This window comes from Gadus macrocephalus, chromosome 17 (assembly GCF_031168955.1).
Source record: "Gadus macrocephalus chromosome 17, ASM3116895v1".
In the NCBI taxonomy this organism is placed as follows: Eukaryota; Metazoa; Chordata; class Actinopteri; order Gadiformes; family Gadidae; genus Gadus; species Gadus macrocephalus.
Genome location: NC_082398.1, coordinates 12081208 through 12095802, shown reverse-complemented (window position 1 = coordinate 12095802; position 14595 = coordinate 12081208). Strand labels below are relative to the sequence as shown.

The window sequence follows — 14595 nt, the reverse complement described above, 5'->3', positions numbered from 1 at the left end:
TCCGTCTAATGGAAGGCCCTTTGAATGAAAGTTATTTTGTTTCCTCACGTCTCAGCTCCAAAACACAACAACAACAAGGCAACGAACCAGGGCAGTCCCAACATTAATGTCTCCTAAATCAGCTTAAATGAACTTTGAGAGGAAATGCCAAAACATGTATGCGTTGGCAGGAGGGGAGAGACGGTGCAAGAGAGCGAACCGCAGTATAAGCACGATGTAAAAAATATAAATATACATCTGTTCCTCTTGTTAATGCTCCAACAGGCCCACGCTTTGTGGTGACAGGATGTTAGACGTCATGTTTAATCAGTTTCGGCTCTGCGGAAAACATTACGATATTTAACTTGACATAGCTTACATACATACACACACCAACATGTCCATCATTGCAGGCAATCAAGCACACACACACACACACACACACACACACACCACAACACAAGGAGGAGTATGAGTCCAGCTGCAAACACACACAGCAGACAGCCAGATAAAGGTGGTAACTATGGCAACATACTGCACACAGCTAGAGATGGATTTTTAATTAGAGTAATATTTAATATATTAGGCTAACTAACTAGGATGTCTGAAGGGTTTAATTATGAAATAATTGGCAAATTGAAAGACAAAGAAAAAAAGATATACTCCTTGCAGCCTTTTCTTAACATTGTCCCCTTGAGAGTGTAGGTGTTTGACATTTGAAGGCAGGCAGACCCTTGGAAAAAGAACTAGCTAGTCTTGCATCAAGTCTTTTCCATTCTAGCCAAGCCTCTACCCCTGAGCCAACTGAAGCGCCCTCATCATACAGCCTCTGGATTCACACTAGCCTCAGTCAGCCCTGCATGAACCCCCCCAGAGACCTTACCATTACCCCCCCCTTATAGTCCACACTCCAGGTAGGTGATATCAATCGACAAGATAGAGAGCTAGTGGTGGCAGAAGACATTGTGCAATATAGCGAAAGCACATCTAACTTCTCTGCACCCCGTTAGCAAAAGTGATTATGACCTGTGGCGCACAGGTGGCGAAGTCCTGATGAAGGACCCTTCGATCTCAGACGTGCGTCACACTCCACTACTCCATTCTGACTTCCTCAACCGCAGCTGAAATAACCAAGCCTTTAGGCCCGCATGCAGGGCCTTCTGCCTACCTGGAGCCCTGTGATTCTATGGCTCTATGCCTTGTTGTCGAAGTTGGTGATTAGCTCTACACGGGATTAATGAATATGCTGCAAAATGAAGGAGAACAGCCATCCGCTGGCCTCCATTGCCTTCATGTTGCACTTGGCATGGCTGTGAGCCGCAGGGGCGTGGAAGAGGACCAACTCCTTGCTAACTGATCTCCAGCTGGAAGGTAGGAGGAAGAAAAGCAGGCCGTGTAATTGAGTAGCATGACCAGCACTTCAGCGGTGCTGAATCTGCTCCCCGCACCACCAAGCGGCGTGCATCGGGTCATCTATTGACAACCGTCGCTATCGCAGATCTGGAAACCGTCAATGAGTTGGGGGAGTTAAATAAATAAATGGCTAACGTCAGTTCTCAGCTCAGCGTCTCAGTGTCAAACCTCCAGCCAAGACCCAGGCTGAGGACTGTCTGCAAAGGAATTCGGAAAACCGAGCTCTGCTGTATGGACTAACGGGCCACGTCCTTGGTCCTGTTTCCAGTGTGGCAGGGAAGGCAATGTAGCCGCCGCTTGAAGGGTTAGGCAGCTATGACACAAGCAATTACAATTGGATGCTGTAAATGTCCAGGAAGGATCGTATGTAGGGATGTAACCGTGTGGAAATTTAACCTCACGGTTATCGTGACCAAAATAATCCCGGTTTTCGGTATTATCGCAGTATTTTTAAATACCAAAAATATTCCCATACTTGAGACTTAGTCCTTTTAGAAGGTAGGGATGGGCAACGATCGTCGAATAGTCGGAGTCACCTAATATATAGAATAATGAATGTGACCATCGTAATTTATTACACGGCTCTTCTCAATGCTGTTGAACGCTCACTTGCATGGGCCTTCACAACTTCCGGTGGTGAATAATTTTTTGATAATTCACCGTTGCTAAGCATATAATGACCGCCGTCAAGGAGAGTTGATTTTTTATTTTTTTCTATCGCATCACTCCGCAAGAAGTCCAGTAACTTTGAGTAGGGCCCAGCTGCAGCCCCGGAGAACCACACCCTGGCGTGACAACAACACAGGCGCGACGGAAGCACTGTGGCGTGACGGAAGTGATTTCTTTTTTAAACTTTTTTTACACACCGCTAAAGCAGAAACCAAAGATGAACCATGGAAGGTAAGTGTGACTGTAAATATGCTTAAGATATTGAGTAATATTCATGTTAAAGCCGTTCCGTGGTTTATTTACTTTTCGCTAAATTCGAATATAATAATACTGTGCCCTTTTTGAAAAATTAGCTGCACTTTGTTCATGGAAGTAAGTGAGAGTTAACCCGTTCATAATAATTATTAATATATTGAGTAAAATTCATGTTAAAGCCGTGCTGTGGTTTATTTAGTGTCATCCGTAATCACCAATGTGATACTACAGCAAGACAATCTAGTGGCGTTGTCCAAGGTGCAGAACTGGCCAGCGGAGCAGAAAAGTGTCGGTTTCTCCCGGGGAATATCTAATAGGCTACTAAAACCTAGCGTGTATAAAAACAAGGCTATTACTATTATAAGTCATGCAATCTTATGACCATAACGAATACTACAACCAACTGTGAAATATTACTGTAAATCAATAGTGATCAACTAAAAAATTGAAAATAAGAATAAATAGGTCCCCTATAGTGTGTTTATCCTATTGTGCATTTATCTTAAACCAACGCATTCATGCCTACACAAATACCCATTCCACACAAAACCAGTTCACTTTGAAAGATGGATACATTTAATGAGAAGATAAGCTTCGCTATATCAGGTTATGGGTAGGTTATGGGTTTTCTCCAACTGGGTCGGAGAAAACTGGATAGGATATCGAGGTACATGTCTTTTTTATCGTCTAACTTTTAAGGAATAAATCGTTTTTATATGCGTTTCTAATATTACGTTTTACCTTTATGGTTCAGGCACTTCCACCACAGGCATATGGTAACGACTGTGGGATCTTCATGATTATGGTATACTCAGTCGCAGACTTAAAATGTACTGAACAGATATAACAACGCATGTGAGTGTCACCAATTACATTTTTCCATCATAGTATGTTGGAGGCACCATTTGACTTTACTGTTGTAAGTAGACATTCAATTGAATGAAAAAGAGCTGACGATTGAAAAGGATTGGATTTTTGACATATGTAAGGTTACAACATTGAACAATTCATACTTATCATTTTATCATTGTCAATTCTTGGAATATCCCCTTACTTTAGAAAGACATGCCAGTCCTCAGAAAATGGCGGTGCACAGTACTGGAGAACTGCCACCTGGATGGGTATGTTTTTGTTTATTTCAAATTTGAATCTACACCTCAACCCCAATATTAACTAAATATGTATAATTCCTACAATCATTTCTCTTTATTTATAGACACGGCAGAAGGTTCGCACACTTTACGGAGGAGGCCAAACAAATGGCGGCTGGACTACTTCCACCAGTCTTCAGACTTAAATTACGTGATTACGTTTCCAGTGACCGAATACAAATAATATATTGTATAGGCTTAATATTGATTTGAGTGTTTGATTCTTTTGACAGTGAGTTGGAGCTGATGGCAGTCAGCATGAAGAAGCTATATCTTTATGCTTCTGTAGATTATTTGTATTTGTAAATAAATTGTGAGGAAACTTTGGCATGCTTATTCTTCAATGTATTTTTATATCAAATTATGATGATATCCTTAACAAAAAAATAAATTTGATTCTATTAGACATATTAAAACAATTACTTAATTCTAATGGTCAATTACTTAATGAGCAAAGTGTTTAATACACTCAATTCCATTAAATAATTGTCTACACACTAAATTAGTTTATTTGTCTTAATAACGGTAAAAGAAATTAAGCTATAAAAATGGTTACTGACACGTCATAATATTGTTTTATTCTGTTAATTTTTTGGTCTAATACGTTTTTGGTCTAAAGTCTGATTGAGGGACGAGATGGGACAAATAGTTCCAAGTCCAAGAGACCCGTCCTGAAAATAAGTCAAGCAACACAACAGACTACACGCTCCCTAACCTCGAAGAGACCTTCTCTGCTCTAGCTGGGTCTAAACGGTTCATCAGTCTTAGACCTCAAGTCATGATATTAACTATTTCAAATGGAAGAAGCACACGCAAAAGACAGTGTTTCTCACTAGGGTTTTGGGAGTTCAAGTGTATGCCCGAAAACATCACAAATGCACCATCCACCTTTGAAAGGATTATGGAAAACTGTAGGAAAGAAATTAACCGGAAGGAAGTTATTTGGGTCATACTGCGTGTACTGCAATGCTTAAAGGAATAAGGTATAAAACCGTCCACAGATAATTTTTTTCCCATCACTGCTGTGTGAACCAAGTCGACTGAAGCTGCAGAATGGAGCTATTTACCGTGAGACACAGGATGGTGCCAATATTCAATCAACGTTGTCTTTCTGATGAGCCAAGACCAGTTGCACTACAGGGGCTCTATGATAGCATGGGCCACATGCGTACTGAGAGAACAGTAGACCTAGCAAAAGCAAGGTACTATTTGCCCGAGGATGTTGCCATCGGTGGAAACAAAGGTGAAGATCTTTGAGTGTTGTGTACATAGGAAAGCTTTGCCCGAAAGAGCTGCTCCCTTATATACGTATACGTATAACGATTAGTAGGTCTCTAGAACTTGGTTGTACAGGCAATTTATCCTTGGACCTGGATCGTTTCAGTACCAAAGATAAATGAGAACCAACAGATAAATTGACAAAATACGCGGTAGCTGCCAACTGCGAACCAAAACGTGCGTACTGTTGCAAAGAGCCTAATGAAAAAACTCATTCACTATGGCTTTGAGTCAAAGACAATTAAAGAACTGGGTGAGTTCACAGGAATAAAAAAGTTCCCAAAATCCAATACCATCCTCGAGGAAACCCGTTTAAAAATCGACCCGTCGAAAATATTTAAATCGCACCCTACCTTAAACGCTCGAGACACTAAGTGCTTTGTGAAGCCTCTTGTTCATAAGTACTGTCGTACGAAAAAAATCAAGTCACAGAAATCTCTCCCTATCAACTAATGTTCGGGAGACAGCCAAGGCCTGCCAGTCGAGCTCATCCTCGGGCTGCCTGTTAGTTACACCAAGAAGTCTCATTCCCAGTATGTGAATTATCCAAAATTTCGCCTGGAGAAGAGAAAAAAAATTGCAACTTCCAATGCCAAGAAGAATGCTGATCGCAACAAAACTCTTTGACAAACGAGTCAAATAATCTACTCTTGATGTAGACGATCATGTCCTTGTCCGTGATGTCAAGCTTTGCGAAAACACAAGCTAGAAGACAAGTGGGAGAATGATGTCTAGGTTGGTGTCAGACAAGATGGTGACCTACAGGTCTAAACAGTTGAGCTTGAATGTAGAGATAGACCAGTAAGAACATTATATATGAGAGGTGCTGCTTCATGTGGGTTTCTTCCGCAAAATAAAAAAGGGAGAAGCCCGTCAAAACACCTTCAGTTAGAAGGCCAAGAACCCGGCAGTGTCCTCTGAATGATTAAGAGGAGGATGATTCATACTCCGAGTCCGGTATCCGTACCTCTTCAGACTGCACAACCTGATGTGTCTATTCCCATCCAAAACACTCACAAATTGAGGAACCCTCCTTGTGTAGTGAGACAACCAGACTTGCGCAATCCTGTTTCTCCTGCCAACATAACATCTGAGCACGGGGGAAGTCCCAGCAGAGACCAGTGAGGAAGACCCGTCTACCAAGAACGAACCACAATCTTTAGAACCTGCGAGTATCAACTCAGAAGAACAACCACCTGAACAAGCTATCCTACCTGAGCATATCAACATAGCTATTAAGGACCCCTTACCTTAACATTACCTCTCATTCAGAGGAACAAACACTGATAGAACCAGCCCCTATTGTACATATGTCTGGAGAGGAGGCAGTGTTTCCCCTACATGCACCTGAAATATGACCGCTGCTGCTGAATTTTTTTAACAAGAGGAGAGGAAGGCTTATCTCTTTAAAATAAGAATTTGGCGCTACGCAAAATAATAGAACATTCCGTGCGCCATGGAAGCTGGATATGCACTTCATATCCAGGTCAATTCACACATTTGTGAGTAAAGCATATTTAACGGAGAGGAGAGCTCCGTCTTATCTCTTTATAAAACAAATGTTACATCATTTTGCGCTACGGACGGTTCATATCAAGGTCAATTCACACACCTGAGTAAAGCATATAAACAGAGAGGAACTTCCGTAAAATTGGAAACTAATTGGCAGATTCTGAGTTTACGGTTCTATAGATCAGTGAAACAACGTTGCGACACAATTGACACCTCCAACTAAATTAAGTAACCTAGAGAACCAGCTACAACATTGTTTTTATCCAAACGAGCCGTCTTTAGCGAACCGCGTGCCTAGGGACCGCATGCAAAGTGCAAAACTGAAAACGACCACAATGGTAAAATTTCAATAGCGTCGCCATTATTGACTCTAGAGCCCCAAAACGTTTTCCGTATAGGCATGGGCTCTTTATAGTCTTACTGCAACCTTTAGTTTTGAAAAATATATCTCTACTTATTTTTAAGGAATGTTCGATTGTATTTGTGTTATGTGATTTTAGGGTGGTTGTTGATACAATATATTTTTTGTTAAATAAATGTAAATAATTGTTTTAAATATTATACTTGCATTATGTTTAATCTCTCCATATTTACCCTGCTCATTACTGTGCACAAATGTACTGTATGTACTTAGGCCTCAAGAGCCCTTCTGGTACCGGCAGACATATACAAACCTCCCGGCAGGGTGCACTTTGCGAGCACATAAAAAAGAACTTGCGAGCGGAAACAAAAAAACATTTCACCTCCGCTGCTGCAACTCCATCCTAGGTGAAACACTGCGAGGTGTATGTTTGGAGAGGTTATTTTGGAACATCCACAAGTTGTGGAAATGCATTTCCATCGTTCCATCGTTCTACAAGGCAGCATGAGAAGCCTGAGACATTTCAGTAGTCCAGATCTGAGAGTTCCTCAACATCGGTGGAACAATCCCTCTGCCAAGGTTTAAGCGAGGCATTTGTTGGATAACTAGAGGGTTTTGAAAAGGAACAGCAACCAGCTCATACTGTTTCGACAGAATGTCGCAATAGACACGCAATAGACCGTCCTACCCTTGTCTCTTGTCTATTGTGACCGAAGACAAGAGAGGGACGGGAGACGAAAGAAGTTAAGTTGAGAGCAATAGATGCATCCATATTTAACTTGGACGTGGTTTTGTGTTCACTGTATAACGTTTGACGGACAACTAGTTTACCAAAGATCACCACCTGGCGTATGTTTGAAGATTTCCCGTACCAAGAAGAATAATCAGTTATCGTGGACTAGACACCATAGGTGTTAGTTTCGGGATGTTTCTTTATATTCTGGTCGGTTTTGTCTCAACTGCATTAATAACTTTTTTGGTTCAGTGGTTGCAGTTGGATGACGTGCAAGATGGCAAGATTTCCCATTGGATTCCAGATTCAGATGAAATTAATCTACCTTAAGGTGTAGTAGGACCTGCGTTCATATATGCTAAATTACCACCTCACGTCGTTTGGGTTAAAATTCATCATCTGTGCTCTGTAATTAATTCTGATAACCCTTCGGTAATCTATTGTTTTGATGTTTTTTACGTAACAGCTACCTCCGTATAATTGTATTTATGTTAATCAGCTGAAATATATATCCATTTGATTTACTTTCCTAGAAAAGTCTACAGGAAGCCAACCCTATATTTAAAGTAAACTGGTGACTTTTGATTAAACATTCACTTTGCTCCAGTAGCCAAACCTATTATTAGTCCATTCAATGATATTGTAGTTAATCTTAATAAGGGCTTCACACAGGATCAGATTAATAGACTAGTGAAGTCAAGTCAATGTTATTTGTATTGCTCATAATCACAACTACAATCTCAAAGAACTCAATAGGTCATTTATGTATGACACCCTAACCCTACCCCCTCAAAGGGCAGGCAAGAACCGCGAAGAAACCTTGAGAAGGAACGCAGTGTGGGGGATCCCTCCTTCCAATTAAAAACAATAGGGAAATGTATATTACTATAGAATGAAGTATACCAGAATCATCGTCATCTACACCCCTAGGCCCTATGTCCGGGAGGGCCTCCCGTCTTAACTCGCAGTTATTGTAACCAAAAGCTTATTTCTTTAATTCAACCATTTTCTTATTGCACCAAGAACCACGCTTCCATTTCCCGCAGATTGTTTTTTCTTTCTTACAGGACATCCTTAAGGCGCAGCTGTTTGGATGAGAGGCTGGTAATGGAAGTGGAGAGGGTGGGGAGTGGTGGCGTTGAGGGGCGGCGCAGGCTGGCCGACGATACCGAGTCCATAATGGAACCGTAAGAACGGTGGGATTTTGCAAGGACATCAAGGTGGGAGGAAGTGGCGAGGCGGCGCCAAGACGTCCGTCTGTGTCTCGGTGTGTCTGTGCGTCAGTCTCTCTCGTCCTCCGTCTGTCAGGGTCGGTCTCCGTCTGTGTCTGCACCCCGACGTGTATGACCAGGTGAAACGTGTGCACCGTAGAACAGAAGAAATGTCACGGCAGCGTCTGTATATTTTAAGACTGCACGCAAAATAAGTAAAAAAAATTAATCAAAAATACTGCACCCACACATTCTCACCACGACCGTTGAACGGTGAAATAAAGTGAACATTACCAGTCGAAATTGCACAACAACGGAATTCATAGACATTGTCTAAAAAGAAACCGGTAGTAGTTAAGGTTGAGTGCATTCTCATCCGTCTTTGTTCGGCTACAGCTATATTCAGGGGGGCGGGGTGGTGGGGGGCATAATGAATCCAGTCTTCTGTTTTCGCTCCCCGGCACACAGCGAGGCTCTCTCACACACACACAAATATGTAGGTATCGATAGATTATGTGTGAGGCTGCCAAGAGCTTTGAGAATCCAGGAAGGGCCTTGTGGCGATATACAAACCGGTTAATGCCGGTTAAGGTGTCAGTCAGTGAGAGTGAGAGAGGGAGAGTGAGGGTGAGAGTGATGGGGGGGGGTGAGAGTGATGGGGGGGTGAGAGTGAGAGAGTGAGAGTGAGAGTGAGACAAAGACGGAGAGCAAGGTGACATAGGAACAGGAGAGGGAAAGATGGAGAATAGAGAGAGAAATAGGCAGACAAAAAGGTGACTAGGAAGGAGAGAAGAGGGAAAGATATCTATATTTAGAGGGAGACAGAAAAAGAGAGAGAGAGACCCCTGGTGAAAATCTGTCAACACTGCAGGCTTGGTTACTTACACATGGTGTGTTGCTTATGTTGATTCCTAGGTAACACTAACCCATCCCAACCAATCAGAGAAGGTTTTATACAAGCGGGATCAACCAATGAGGCACATGATGCCAGACACCTCTATGACCATAGGGACGGTTAGAGCACGGCTGTAACAAACTTGACAGTTGGGGGAGCCAGACGGCGGGAAGATGCGCTGTGACATCCCATAATTTCTTCCCCAGGGGGAACACTTGGTGTCTGGAAGATTGCAACCAAGGGGGGGGGGGGGGGGGGGGAGTCTCTCTCTCCCTCTCCCTCTCCCTCCCTTGTTAGTGAGGGGGGGGGGGGGGGGGGGAGTCTCTCTCTCTCTCTCCCTCTCTCTCCCTTGTTAGTGAGGGGGGGGCCTTAACGGACGAGGCCGTCGTTGGCACAGATGGAAGAGATGAAAAAGATGTACACACAAACACACACAATCTCCTAAACTGGCGTAATCAGAGATTGCCTCCAAAAAAGCCATTCACAGACGTCTGTTATTGAGTGTGTGTGGAGTCCTCAGAGTACACGTTCGCCATTTAGGAAGAAACACATCCGATACGGGCACAGAGCAGGTCACCTGCCACGTGCGGGCGTGTGCACGTGTGCGGGCGTGTGCACGTGTGCGGGCGTGTGCACGTGTGCGGGCGTGTGCACGTGTGCGTACCTGCTTGGCTAGAGTGACGGAGTCAGTGTGGAGACGGGCTCTGAGGTGGGGGTCCAGCTGGAATGCCGGTGCGATCTCCACCACCTATAAAAACAACAGCAATGAACTTTATTCAAAACTATTCGCTGCAATAAATACAATTTATTTCACAAAGAATCATGACTTGATTGACCCAAGTTCACATTGAGTTCAGATTTGAATTAAATATACAAAGTCATACAGTGTGTTGTTCAACGCTGGTATTTATTCAGGGGGTCTGTGGTTCAGTGGTTGTACAGACCGGTGGGCAAATACTCAGAGGAGCATCAATAATTTAGTGTCATTTAACGTTTCCTACTTTGCCTGTGGGTGGACAGATGCTTTATGGGGTATTTTTGTCAAACGAAAAGCAGTTTTATCGGGTTTTGAGCACAAGGTGGGTACGATTCTTGGCTTTATTCGATTACCCCCCCATCGCCCAGCCCTACCGCACATCCACAAGATATTGGATAGAGCCACTGTTGTGTTTTTTATCTCCTTTTGACTCTCGCAACAGATTCAATAAGTAAATAGACAGATTTCATTTTCTTTCTTTATCACACAGTTCCACAGCAAAACTCTGAAAAAAATTCCCTGACCCCAATACAAAGAAAAATACATAAAAATCAATTCCCAGTTGACAACAAAAAGAAAAGTTCCCTATCATCTTCCATCACGAGAAATAAAACCACAAAAAAGAACACAAAACTAACTTGAATCTCAACAATCATCCTTGGGAGAACATTGCTGGAGATGTGAGAAGGAGAGATCTAAGATCAGGGATTTCCGGCAGATTACGTCTCGGAGAATCAAAGAGTGAGCCAGAGTGAGCAGCAACTGTGGCGCTAACACGATTAGAGTCTGTAACGTAATTAAAATAAGAACGCCCCAATAGGCGCCAAGCGTTGGAAACGCGATAAAAATAATAACGGCCCTTGAAGTGATAATACAGAGTGAAATATGACTTCTTTCCAAGACGCTTGTCACAGGGTAACCGTTGTTGGCAAGAAGGAAGGATTATTTAAGGACAACTAACGTTTTTGTTTTCCTAAACAGGCCCCATATTATAGCACATATTATCAATTTGTTTTTATTGCTGCATTTCCTTTATTGGCTGCTTCTGGCTTATGGACGAGACAGTGCAGTCTGACCGTAAAGTGGGCGTGAGCAGAGTACAACATGTAGCGTTGCCCCGTAGGTTCATGAATCGTAGCTCGGCCGGCGCAAGGCGTTAGCGCCACGTTGTTAACGCCCCGAGCCGGTTGTTCTCGTGATTCTTTACGTGTGAATTGATCGGGATGTGGATCGTCAGAGTGCCGCGAGTGTCGACGGTCTGTGTACGATAAACATGATCAGTCACTCGGCGTCGTTCTGGCAAACCGCAGAAACCATGTTCGTCTCTGGCAGTCGGGAGTCGGCCCGCGCTGCCTCTTGGCTATCGCCTACATTACTCACCCGCCCGCCTGCCCACTCTATGCTGACTTGCCGCGGCACTTGTGTGCACTATCTAATACAGCAGAAAATGCCATCAGAGTGGGGGGGCTTAAATCAATTAAAATGACAACGTCGGCACTCGTGAATTTGAAATGGAAAACTTCACCTTTTGGTGTCGCCGCTGAATGGAGCAGTCTCTCTCGAAGAGATGGATGACATTACCGAACTTGTCCCCTGGAGAAAGAGGAGGGAGAGGGGGGGAAGGAGATTAGAAAAGGGGTGAGAATCAGAATGTGTGTGTATGGGTGAGAGAAAGAGAGAAATAAGGCGGGAGAACATTGAAGAGAGGATTTGCGAGGGGGGGGGGGGGGGGGGGGCGCATGGAGATGGTGAATGAAAGGAGAAATATTGAGGATGGCCACAACACAGAGAGACTCCGAGACAGAAAGAGTTCAAATGGGAGGAACAGGCAAAAAGCTGAGAGTCAGACAGGGTGAGAAGCAGGAAGAAGACAGAGTGGGTTAATTACAAAAGAGTCAAAGGAGGAGGAGAGAGACCGTGAGCTGAGAGAGAAAAAAGAGAGAGAGAGCTGAGAGAGAGCAGAGAGAGAGAGCTGAGAGAGAGAGCTGAGAGAGAGAGCTGAGGAGAGAGAGAGCGAGAGGGCTAAGAAAACAGGGCTGCGGGGAGGAGAGGTGTGGGACCAGGGGCGTTTAAATGGATCATTCTGGTTATTCTCCAAATCCCTCTGTGGAGGCTAATTAATCAAAGTCACTACATAAAACACACCCACACCACAAAAGGTCAGAGAACACATTATAAAGAAGATTTGCACAGACACACAAAAATACACAGAAGACAGAATAACCAAATGAACATGTGCAATTGTTGATTGAATGCCCATAATGGGAGCTTGAATTAATAACATGCCATGATGAATTTAAAACACAATAATGACACACACACACACACACACACACACACACACACACACACACACACACACACACACACACACACACACACACACACACACACACACACACACACACACACACACACACACACACACACACACACACACACACACACCCTTTTCTTGAATTAAATATTGTTAATTGGTCATTTTTAAGACCATTTGCAATAAAAGCCCAATATCTGCTAGTACACCATTACCTAGAGAAAATCACTTCTAATATTAAAAATATCAAGAAATTGGGATGTCAGATATTTTGCCAGAAAGTGAAAACAGTGAATTATGTATTCATTCTGGAACACCTATTAGCCCTGATTAACCAATCACCTTCACCTGTGGCTGTCGCAGCGCAACTCACTCTAATGCTGTTGCCCTTTTTTCAAGGTCTTTTAACAATCAGCCATGTAACAAGTAAAAGGACAAACAAAAACAGCTCCAACTATTCACATCAGTGTATGCAGATTCTGCGATATCAATCAAGTCAGCAAAAAATCTGATTGCTTCCACCCTCAGCCTTACATAGCCTAGTGAAGACGAGTGTATGCTGCGTCCTTCCTCCAAAATAGCCCTCGGACTGAGGGGATTCAATTATAATGGAGTTTGACTTTTTAATCAAAGTGTAAAATAGTGTAGCAAATGGCAGTTTGTGGATGAGTGGGATTATGAAAAGCGGGCGTGCATTCTTTAGTGCAGCCATGTCTTTGAGAAGTTAGTGTTTGAGGTTGTTTCCCAGCTCGATAACTCAAGGCAGGCCTTCAATATTTTGGAGAAAGTTGATGCACTGTTGTCACGTTTTTAAAGGCAACCTGTATTGACATGCCGCAGGGAGAGTAAACACTGGCTTGGAGCATCAACTGCTAACGAGATAAATGATCAATACATTTAACATATAGCGATAAACAAGTCTATGAATGTAGTTTACCACTATGGATGCAGTAAGAGTACCGTGTGTTGAGAAACATAAATAGGCTGTTATCTCCACCATGCAGTGTCTGTGGTCACTGTGACGAAAATACCTGATTGTGAACTACAGCCAAAAGCAACAAAGATAATCCCTTAAACCAAACGGAGGTCGTGTTCTTTGTGTACAGTGACAGTCCCATGAAGATCTGTTTTTCTATTGCTTTATTAACGTGGGAGAAAATAGCAATCGTGTTTATAAAAAACCTTGATGTAAATAAGCACGCATGTAACACATCCACCACCACCCACACCACTGTCATCATCATCACCAACACCATCATCCTCATCACAAACATTACCATCATCATCATCATCGTTACCATCATCACCACCACCATCACTGTCATCACCACATTCATCATCCCATCCACCAACATCGTCGCTATCCCCGCCACCGCCACAGCACTCCCCCTCTCGGTCTCCATGGCGACAGCCTACTCACCGAGGATCTGCACTTCGATGTGCCGCGGCTTCTCGATGAACTTCTCCACGAACAGGGCGCCGTTGCCGAAGGCGGCTAGCGCCTCCGAGTAGGCCCTCTGGTAGTTCTCCTCCAGCTCCTGAGGTTCACCCAAGCAAAAACCATCCAGTTACACTCCACTTTTCAAACAACAACGTCTTACGGTACGAGACTCCCTTTTGCCGACGACAAACGTCCGGTACGAGGGTTCACTGAATGTCCATGAAATAGAAACAGGGTCCAGTTCAGACCGGTCCAGGTGGAAAGTTCCAGAAGGCTGAAATAAGTGAGCAGGTAGAGTAGGCCGACAAAATGCTAGGTTTTGACCCGTGCGGATTAGCCCTAACAAATCTAACGAGACGGGATCACTGAACGCCTTTCAATGAGCTCAGGGCCTGAGCATTACCTGTAGTAGGATATCCACCCAAGGTAATCTTAAGCCAGACTGATCGTTTTCCTCAAGCCTATTGAGGGGCTGTCTTCTAAATTCTAGACTGATGGTTGAAGGATTTTCGATTTAGAGGATCTACCTACTATTTGTAAACTGTATTTGCAACCTATTTGAAAAACTTATCTTCCCTTGTTCACTCAATGAACCTTGCATGTGTACCATATTCACATAGACC

At 43.4% G+C, this 14595-nt stretch overlaps 1 protein-coding gene and 1 long non-coding RNA gene across 2 annotated transcripts in view; both read right to left on the bottom strand.

Annotated features, from left to right (window-relative positions):
• The window catches only part of LOC132475417 (pyruvate carboxylase, mitochondrial-like), a 257477-nt gene that overhangs the window by 222515 nt on the left and 20367 nt on the right, over nucleotides 1-14595 (bottom strand). The window contains exons 7-9 of the mRNA XM_060076545.1: nucleotides 13952-14069; nucleotides 11740-11807; nucleotides 10122-10205 (exon numbers count right to left, since the gene is read on the bottom strand). Of these exons, the coding sequence (XP_059932528.1) occupies nucleotides 10122-10205; nucleotides 11740-11807; nucleotides 13952-14069 (270 nt within the window). The remainder of the gene's footprint in view (nucleotides 1-10121; nucleotides 10206-11739; nucleotides 11808-13951; nucleotides 14070-14595) is intronic.
• LOC132445472 (uncharacterized) lies at nucleotides 2757-3212 on the bottom strand. Its single transcript, XR_009522597.1, has 2 exons — nucleotides 3140-3212; nucleotides 2757-3108 (listed from the first exon to the last, which is right to left on the bottom strand). It is a non-coding gene; the product is annotated as an uncharacterized LOC132445472 (long non-coding RNA).